Raw genomic sequence first — 9,008 nt, forward strand, 5'->3', positions numbered from 1 at the left:
CGTTTTATGAGGTATTTGTGCACTGTGCAATCCTCACTTTTCCTCAGATATCGGAGGAAACACCGGGGCAAAATCCAAGTGGACTTTCATTGAACTGAAACACACTGTGTCTCAGTTGGACAACAAGTTCGAGAATTCGAAGTACACTGTTTGAAATTTGAATAAAATTTTTCGAGTTTTTTTTAAAGTTTAACTTTTTAGAATTGGGCAGCAATGAGGTCGAGGTCATGGAAGGGGTACCTGTCGACATTGTTCCGATCTGTATCATTTGCTGTTGTCCCTCCCACAATTGTAAATATCCCACAAAAGTAAAATTTCTGTTGGGACAAGTCGTCCCATATTCGCTCCTTTGCGACTCCACCTTTCGCCAGGAGGAAATTGAACAACATATTGACCTCTGTTCGTCATGTGTGCGTCTTCTAGGACAAGGGAACAGTTACACGAGAGGATTGTCAAACTGGAGAGGGAGCTGGACCAGGTGAAGAACACCGTGAAGAAATTCGTACAGAATTCCACCCTCGTTAAGCATGAGGACGGAGGAAATTTGGTGGTGGAACAAATATACGTAAATATTCGTGAACAATTGCTGAGTGGTTAGTTAGTCAGATAATTTAATCTGTGATTAGTATATATTTCTTAATTATTTATGTCAAATTTGCATAGATTTCGTGGGAGAAGAAGATGAAGAAAATTTTGTCGTCACGGACTACTGGTCAGGGGTAGAGTTTGCTGAGAATGAGGAACGAACGGAGAATATTTTTAGAACGGAGCATGGAAATGATCCATTAGAATTTGAAGGAGATTCAATTGTTGAAGTTGTTCCAAATTCAGACGTTGCAAATTCACCAGTTTCCAGTAATACTCGTATTGAAGAAGATTACAGAAATTTTCCAGACTTTGAAAGGGAAAAAGTTGTGGCTACGTATTCGAAAACGACCCCCAAACGAAGCGTTAAACCAATCAAGATTAGCCAAATATTGAAAGCGAAACGAAAAAAATATACCCCAAAATCAACGTGAGTCGATACAACTTGTGATAACCAATTAATTATTATAAATATGAATCATATAGAATTAAAAGAAGTCAGGAAAACGTGTCAACAATCCCGACAGTAAGTAAATCTAGATCAACGTCACACAAAACTGGGTAGGTTTTGACATTAAATTAAGTTATCACCACATTCAAAATACCATTATCTGTAATATACATACAATTCTAATCCGTTTTAATAGTGTTGATCACTTGACCTCACGGAACACTGGAGTAAAATCCAACCTGCCTAGTTTCATCGAACCCATGTCCCTACCGGTCCCGGAGGTTCGAAAGCTACCTGACCCCACCAAGCCTGCAAAAGGAAGCTATCCTTGTGCCATTTGTCCAGATAAGTTAGATACCCTTTTGGAGGCCATCTTGCACCGGAAATTTATTCACCCAGGTACGCAATTGACCTATGTATGTACATACATATGTACATACAACGTCTTAAACGTATGTACGGCGCTGGTCGTTTAGCTTTGTCGAAATAAATGTATGTAAAATGAACATGGAAAGAACAATAATAAATACAATTATCAACGTCTTAAATATTTAGCTCATGTAGCAAATTTTGGAAATATTCGTGTCGTAAAGGGATTCGCAAAATGATCTTGTAAAGCCGTAAAAATTCCGTTATCCTATTTTGATTTGGTCGTCCCCTCCCCACGTAGGATGACTTTCCGAAATCATTTTAAAAATGAATTTGAAAAAACCTGTTAGAAAAGATTGTTTGTGAAAACTTGCAAATTTTTGCTGTTAAACCAATTTGATATTGAGTACGTAACTGATTTATTTTATAACGTAGGTCTCTCCGTATGCACTAGTCCAGTTCTTACTCTCCAATGTGGAAAGATATTCAGATCGTGCGACATAAAGCGCCACAGGATAGAAAGTCATCCACTTGTTCGGTGTCTCGAATGCAGGGAATCCTTCACCACCACGGACAGATTAGAGTCTCATATGAAGGCAGTTCATTATAAGGACGGATCTGCGTTACCACCACTGCCAGAATTTGGATATGATGTCAAATTAATCCCGTGGGTGATCCCTATGACGAAGGAAGAAGTCCAAGAGGCGACCCGGGACCAAGGATTTTTTCGAGTTAACTTAAATCGGGTAGAAATTAAGGACGCGCCGGAGCAGCAAAGTATCGATCAAATAGTTGATAAAGTCGGCCCATCTACTTCAAAATCTCAAACGACGGAAGAATGCAACAAGGTGCCAAAGTAAGAAAATTTATTGACTGATCTATGTTCATGTTTAATTCTTTGAAAGGATGGTACATATACATATTTTTTTTTAATTTCTATCCACAGAATTCTAGAGAGTGGGACGGCTTCCGTAGCAGAAAATATTCACATCACGGAAACTGCAAGAGTTTTTCCTACTGAACTAACTCAAGGTGGTAATTTTAGACTGTTTATTAACTTTAATAAAATGTATAAAATATATGCCAATTGACAATTACTTATTTACTAATTATTAGTTCCAGTCAAACCAAAGAAAAAGAAAATTATTTACAACTGCGGCGTCTGCAATACAAAATTCCTCGTACAATCCGATCTCCTCCAGCATTTGGCCGATGCTCACAACCAGACCCCAAAATTCGGTTGCATCGTCTGTCTCAAAGAATTCGCTTCCCTCACTGAATGCGAAGCTCACGTTTTTGCGAACCATCCTGGCGCCAACGCCAAGGTACCAGAGAAAGCTATGAAACATACTACTCCAAAAATCAGGAAATCCACAGAAAGTGGAATTAACAAGAGATGGTTGTGGCCATTTATGTGCAAAACATGTCGGTTACGGTTCAAAACACTTCCGTCGTTGCAGACTCATTTGAAATCAGAAGATCACAAATTAACCTTGGAGTTAGGACCGTTGGAAGTTTGTCCACGTGATGGGTTGGTTAAATTATAATGCAAAGTCTCGCTAAATTGTATTCTGAATATGAAAAAATTATGCAATTACAGATGTCCGTTCGAGTACCGTACTCAATCGGAGTTGGACTCTCACTTAGCAGAACATCCCATCGACGATAAACTTGAATGCCCAGAATGCCATAAAAAATTTACCTCTGATCCAAACTACCTGTTGCACCACCGAGTTCGGGCCCATGGTTACATTTCGGCGGAACCTTTACCCCCAATTGTCTTCAGGTGCCGTGTTGAAAATTGTGGCGAAGAATTTCCCGAGAAAGGACGATTCCTACGGCACATGAGGAACATTCATGCAGAAGGGAAGTACAAGTGTGCTCCTTGCGGGAAAGCATTTTTACATCAGTAAGTTACATATCCTACTCAATTTGTGCGGAGGCAACATTGGCAGCGGAAGTTGGGGGGATTGTGAGATAGAATTGTTAAATAGGACGGGGGACTTATTAGCTGGAAAGATAGGATTTTTCTGAATTTTTGGGGGGGAAATGTCCCTGTCCCCCCGCTTCTGCCGCCACTGAGAGACAATTCACTTGGAGATACAAACCCCTTTACCTTGGAAAATCAGCTTGTGAGCTTTGTAAAGTTACACAAGCATCAAACACGTTTCTTATTTGCAAAAGTTTGTAAAGAATGTTAAAGTGGTTTAGCAACATTCTGTGTGAATTTCATTACTATGATAACTACCTTTTTATACTTATCTTAGTTTGAATTGCAGGAAACAATTCAATTACCACATGAAATATGTGCATGAGAAATTACCAGGAGATTTTGGCTGTGATATTTGTGGGAAACGTTTCAAGAACAATTCTAACCTTGCTGCTCATCGACCAATTCACAGAGAAGAGCGTCCCTTCCTTTGCTCCCAATGCGGAAAGTCGTTCAAAACCAGGACTAGTCTGACGATTCATAATTACAGTCATGACCCGGATCGTTGGACGAAACATTACCCGTATCGAGTTCTGGTACAAAAACGGCTACAAACCCAGAGAAAAAGAGAGGCAGCTGCAGCTTCCGGCCGAGCAAGTTGGACAAAGCGACGAAAATCCAATATTTCGAAAGAAGTTCCCAACCAGTTTGACCATACTGAACAGGAGGAGAGTCAAATTTGAAATTTCTGTTCAAAAATGATCAAGCCAAGAAGTTGTACAAAACTTTGTTCAATTCAAAAATATTGGAGTTTAGGATTTGTGCAAATTTTACGTGCATATCTGAACAGTTGCGTAATCTGCGTGTGTTTATAAAAATTAGGAACATACAATTTACTTCCATCCAATATTAATAGTCTAAAAAACGCTGGACAAAATTTTACACAACTTGGTGGAAATTATATACACTTTCATTTAGAGTTCAAATAGTTCTTTTTTTTATTATGTGCTTTTTGTTTGTTGAACTTGCTAAAAAATAAGGTGGTCATTGCAAAGCTTAGATACTTAATTAATTCGTAAAGATTATTCCCACCAAACGCTTCCAGGCAAAAAATAATATTTAATTCACATCCATGAACTAGACTTGGATTTATGTATGCGGAAATGTCAAATTTACATAGTTACTAAATAGTTTAGAAATATATTTTTGCCTGATGAAGAAATTCTGTATATATGAATATCGAAAGGTTGCAACAATAATAAATATATCTTTTGATTCCGATGTAATTGATCAAAACTATATAAATATTTAGCCAACTTATTACATGCGAAATAAATAAAGTGATCATAAATTAAATATTGGTAAAGTATTAAAGAATCGTGATACAAATGTTTAACACAAATTAAACTTTCCAATTAGCAAAAGACAGATCAAAGTCATCTAGATCGATGATCTGATACATTGGCGTTGCTCGAGTCACTTTTTCGGTGGTTGTTGTGGGGTAATTTTCAGCAGTCGGGGTCGTTGTTGTGGGGTCAGCTTCAGTGATCGGAGTGGTCATTGTTGTCGGTAAGTTTTCGGTGGTCGTTGTGGGCATGTTTTCGGTGGTCGGGGTGGTCGTGGTTGGTAAACTTTCGGTAATCGGGGTGGTCGTTGAGGGTATGTTTTCGGTGGGTGGGGTCGTTGTTTTGGGAAAGTTTTCAGTGACCGTCTCATATTCATATTCGTACTCGTCCTGAATTTCGCAATCCATCTCGTCTGACCCATCTTCACAGTCTACGTGCGAATTGCACTTCTCGAATTTGTAGACGTACTGGAGATTAGACTTGCAAAGAAAATGGGATTCAATCTTTCTCCCCTGTATCGCATGAGAAACCCAATCCGAGAAATGCGAGACTTTTGTGAAGACTTGGGCCCATGGTTCTGAGCGAAATGATCCGTTCCAATGTGCCATACACTCTACTAAAGGTCCACCCCAGGAAACGATTCCGCACAGAATATCTCGCGAGGGTTGTCGTCCAAGAGGAAGTGACGAGATATGAATCGAGTCATCCTGACAGACCACGGGGGAACCGGAATCCCCTAAAAATATTGTATTTAATTTTTTGACTTGATATAAATTTGTATTTACTAAAAGTTACAATGTATGTATTTAGTAATTAATTTTCGGAAATCTTAGTTGCTCAAGAAATCATAAGAACGAACGCAATTTTTTTATATAAATTGGAGATATTCATTAGCACATATGAATCGGATTAAAAAAAACATACTTTTCGAAGTACATAATAAGTCTACTTTACTAATGACGCGCAACTTCTCAAATTATTTTTAGGCGAATTATAAAAAAAACTGGTTTTCATGGATCGAACTAAATACCTGGACAAAGTGCTGTTTTCTTTGACACTGCGCACATCATGTGATGCGTCACTAATGATGGGTTGTGGAGCCTGGAACACTCGGAAGTACTTATAATTTGAAGGGTGGAGACCCGTGAGGTCTCAGGAAACTGGGAGAGATCGCCAGGGAAGGTTCGAGTTATGCCGAATCCATAGACGGAAACCTGACCTAAAATTAAAAGTAAGATAAAATAACACTAAGCGTACTCATGACAACGTCGAATTTTGCATTACAATTAATTTAGCATGTTTCTGAATCTCAAAAAAATTGGGCCATGGAAGGATTAGAAAACTGTACTACTATTATCCGATATTGTGTAAATACATAGGTGGATTATTTGCAATTTCTAAAGCATTTAACAGAGAGGATAATTTTGTAAAATAAAGTTGCGAAATAAAAGTGTGCTCACTTTCTGGATAAATTTGCGAAAAAAATCGTATAGTTTTTCAGCATAAGTTTTTCGAAGGCTCCGAAATTTTGGAAAACTTTGCTAGTTTGACATACTCAAAATATGCTAAGGTTGACGTGAGTACTCATTTATTAATTTTCCCCTGCCAATTTAAATAGCAATCTTAAATTCAACGGAAAAAGCACTAACCAGTAAATTGTCGAAAGTCCATCGCCATTGGGATTGGCTGTACGTAGCGATTGAACTTCAAGGGGTGGCTGACCCTTAACAGGGCAATATCGTTGAGCAAGTAGCGTTTGTCGTAAAACGGGTGCGCAATAATTTCCAGTATATTGCGAACTTGCTGGGTTTCGTCATACCCACTGGTCTTATACTTTCCAGCGACTATGCGAATTTCGGAGGGGTGGCGATACATCTTTGACGAACCCCGCCGAACCAAGCAGTGTGCCGCTGTTAGTATGAAGAAGGCGTTGATGATAGTCGCACCGCAGTTGGGTTGATTGGTGCTACTGTACACCATTTGCACCTGGTAAGGTGCATAACCTGGGATGCTGTCCGTTGCCCGTGGAATTCCTAGAAAAATGAACAAAATTGAAATCAAATAATGCTTAGACATTTTTATCCTATGTAAAATTCAAGGTACAGAATTTCACACTCTTGGGAAAGGAAAATATAAATAATACGAATAGCTTAATAAGCTAGCGTCAGTTATGGAATCTTTCAGGGAGATTATTTCTAACAAATTGGAAATTTTTTAATTAATAGAAATTGACGGGTGGGTGTGATGGGCGCTAATGTAGTAAAACCACTATAGATTAAAATTGTATTAAAATATTTAAGTACTTACTTATTCTCATCGTACGAAATCTTGGACGTTCAAACGTCTCACTTTTTATTCGTGCCTAAATTCGGCGTAAATATATTCGTAAATTGGCTTAAAATGCTGGAAAACGTGCTTAGATTGTGGGTCAATTGCAGACTGAGGGCTGAAGACTTGGATCATCTCAATTAAACAATTGGCCTAGAATGACTCAGTGAGTCAGACTCACTCATAGTCGGTTATCATTCTTCCATCAAAATTTTAATGTAAAGAGACTCCTTAAAAGAGTGTGCTGAGCATTAAATACTAATCAAAACGCAAATAGGTAGCCAAGCGGGATGTGTACATATCTACTTTAGATTGACTATGCCAACAATCGTAGCATTGTTTGCATTGGGGGTGTTCATAAATTATGTTGCGCGAGAGGGGTAACGGGGGTCTAAAGCTCCTATGATATCGTGCCTTTGTGACGCATAGTAAAACGGATGAGGGGTCTAGAAAATCACGATTTTACATAAGTTATGAACGCTGGGTCGGGTTAACCCGGACCAAACCCGGGGTTTTGGCAAAATTGTCCCTTTACATGGGTCCGGCTCGGGTAGAAGAAGTTTTTGTCGGGTCGGGATTTCTATGACTTCATTGCGATTGGGTTGGGCTGGGTACAAATTAAAGAATGCCGGGTCGGGTTTTACAAAATGCAGCCCGAACCATACCTAATACATATCCAACTTGACAGGTTTCATCGGAATTATTTTTCTCCTATTCTTATCGACCATAACAGATGTGCAATTATTTATACGCCATGACTCAGCTTAAATACATAAGTTGTAACATGAAAAAAAAAACATGGCATTTTATCAAATTCCGTTCTTGTGAAGTTTACACTGTAGATTAGTTCCTAAGACAGGCCTCATGCTATAGAATCAACAAATAGATAACTCGTTAAGCTATCCGGGTGTAGCTTGAAAAAGGTTCTATTGTCAGTCTCATAGGGAATGTTCATAAAATACGTAACGTAGGAAGGAGACAGGCTGTTTTGTCAGGCTGTTACAGGTCAATATGTGCCACATGCTAAAAACTGGGTCTAACCCGCAACAAGGGGGAAGGAAGGGTCTGAAATCTGCATTTTCCGTGACATAATTTATGGACGTCCCTGATATAAAATGATTCATTGATAACCAATTGAAAATTTACTTAAAATTAAATAAATACGAGAAACGAATGCAAGAGTTATATACATATGTGCGTATTTGCATGAAATTACATATATACATAAGTCGTGTTTTATTTTTCCTAAAATTACACAGCAACTAAATAATTTACATTATTGCTTCCATATGAATAACAAAATATATTAATGATGTATGCCAAAAATTTAGCAAAACCACGGCACGGCTTTATCAATAATTTTTTACAGCTCTGAATTATGTATTCATCATTATTTCGGTCTTGTTCTAGACCACATACATATTAGACGCCCCTAATTTCGTTCCTTCACGCAGTTTAGTCTTCAAAAAGTCTGGTATTATTTATGTAGAAAGGCCATTGTCCTTGGTAATTGTGATTTGTCCGTCGGTAATTATGCTTGAGTAATGATAATCATCTTAAAACAAATACGCCGCCCTTTCTATCACATCCTGCGGAACCGTGAGTAACAAATTGATCGTGTGTGTCACAAACATGACGAGATACGTAACTTTTGTACATCGCCTATAAATGAAGAACTTGTATCCGGCCAGGATTGGCGAAATTGTAATATTCTTCATTGACTTGAGTTGTTTATGCGATATTTTTCGGGCTTCCATTAGCCTCAAAATCGAAAACAAGGTCAAAATTTTCAGCAATTTCTCCGAAAAGTCTAGCACATTATGCAAACATGGCATCGTGACGTGAATTGTGATTAAAATCATCACCGCAACACAAGGGTATATTGTGTAAATCCAAATTGGCACAGTTGTATACAATTTTAGACTTGCAAAGTTGCACAATACCCCATTTGCTAGCCCTAAACCTTGCGCGAATAGGCAAATGCAGCCAAGTAACGCTT

The 9,008-nt window shown here is 38.4% G+C and overlaps 2 protein-coding genes across 2 annotated transcripts; one reads left to right on the forward strand and one right to left on the reverse strand.

The window, feature by feature from the left end:
* Positions 1–47: 47 nt before the first annotated feature.
* On the forward strand, positions 48–4,616 carry LOC110857247 (zinc finger protein 729). Its single transcript, XM_035847041.1, has 10 exons — positions 48–141; positions 202–593; positions 664–1,015; positions 1,072–1,146; positions 1,233–1,435; positions 1,841–2,261; positions 2,352–2,437; positions 2,522–2,936; positions 3,006–3,314; positions 3,685–4,616. Exons 2-10 carry the CDS (start codon positions 407–409, stop codon positions 4,076–4,078), a joined length of 2,442 nt encoding a protein of 813 aa, XP_035702934.1. The 5' UTR covers positions 48–141; positions 202–406; the 3' UTR covers positions 4,079–4,616.
* A 70-nt stretch (positions 4,617–4,686) lies between these two features.
* On the reverse strand, positions 4,687–7,149 carry LOC118434181 (transmembrane protease serine 9-like). Its single transcript, XM_035847051.1, has 4 exons — positions 6,989–7,149; positions 6,331–6,714; positions 5,712–5,900; positions 4,687–5,417 (listed from the first exon to the last, which is right to left on the reverse strand). Exons 1-4 carry the CDS (start codon positions 6,996–6,998, stop codon positions 4,738–4,740), a joined length of 1,263 nt encoding a protein of 420 aa, XP_035702944.1. The 5' UTR covers positions 6,999–7,149; the 3' UTR covers positions 4,687–4,737.
* Between the last annotated feature and the right edge of the window lie 1,859 nt (positions 7,150–9,008).

This window comes from Folsomia candida, unplaced genomic scaffold (assembly GCF_002217175.1).
Source record: "Folsomia candida strain VU population unplaced genomic scaffold, ASM221717v1 Fcan01_Sc001, whole genome shotgun sequence".
Taxonomy (NCBI): domain Eukaryota; kingdom Metazoa; phylum Arthropoda; class Collembola; order Entomobryomorpha; family Isotomidae; genus Folsomia; species Folsomia candida.

Excerpts from the sequence above, each read along its gene's own strand:
- LOC110857247 (XM_035847041.1), top strand. The coding sequence starts at position 407 with ATGTGTGCGTCTTCTAGGACAAGGGAACAGTTACACGAGAGGATTGTC. Across the intron at positions 594-663 it reads TCGTGAACAATTGCTGAGTG|ATTTCGTGGGAGAAGAAGAT; the intron begins GTTAGTTAGTCA and ends AAATTTGCATAG. Across the intron at positions 1,016-1,071 it reads AAATATACCCCAAAATCAAC|AATTAAAAGAAGTCAGGAAA; the intron begins GTGAGTCGATAC and ends TGAATCATATAG.
- LOC118434181 (XM_035847051.1), bottom strand. Across the intron at positions 5,901-6,330 it reads GGACTTTCGACAATTTACTG|GTCAGGTTTCCGTCTATGGA; the intron begins GTTAGTGCTTTT and ends TTTTAATTTTAG. Across the intron at positions 5,418-5,711 it reads GAAAACAGCACTTTGTCCAG|GGGATTCCGGTTCCCCCGTG; the intron begins GTATTTAGTTCG and ends CAATATTTTTAG.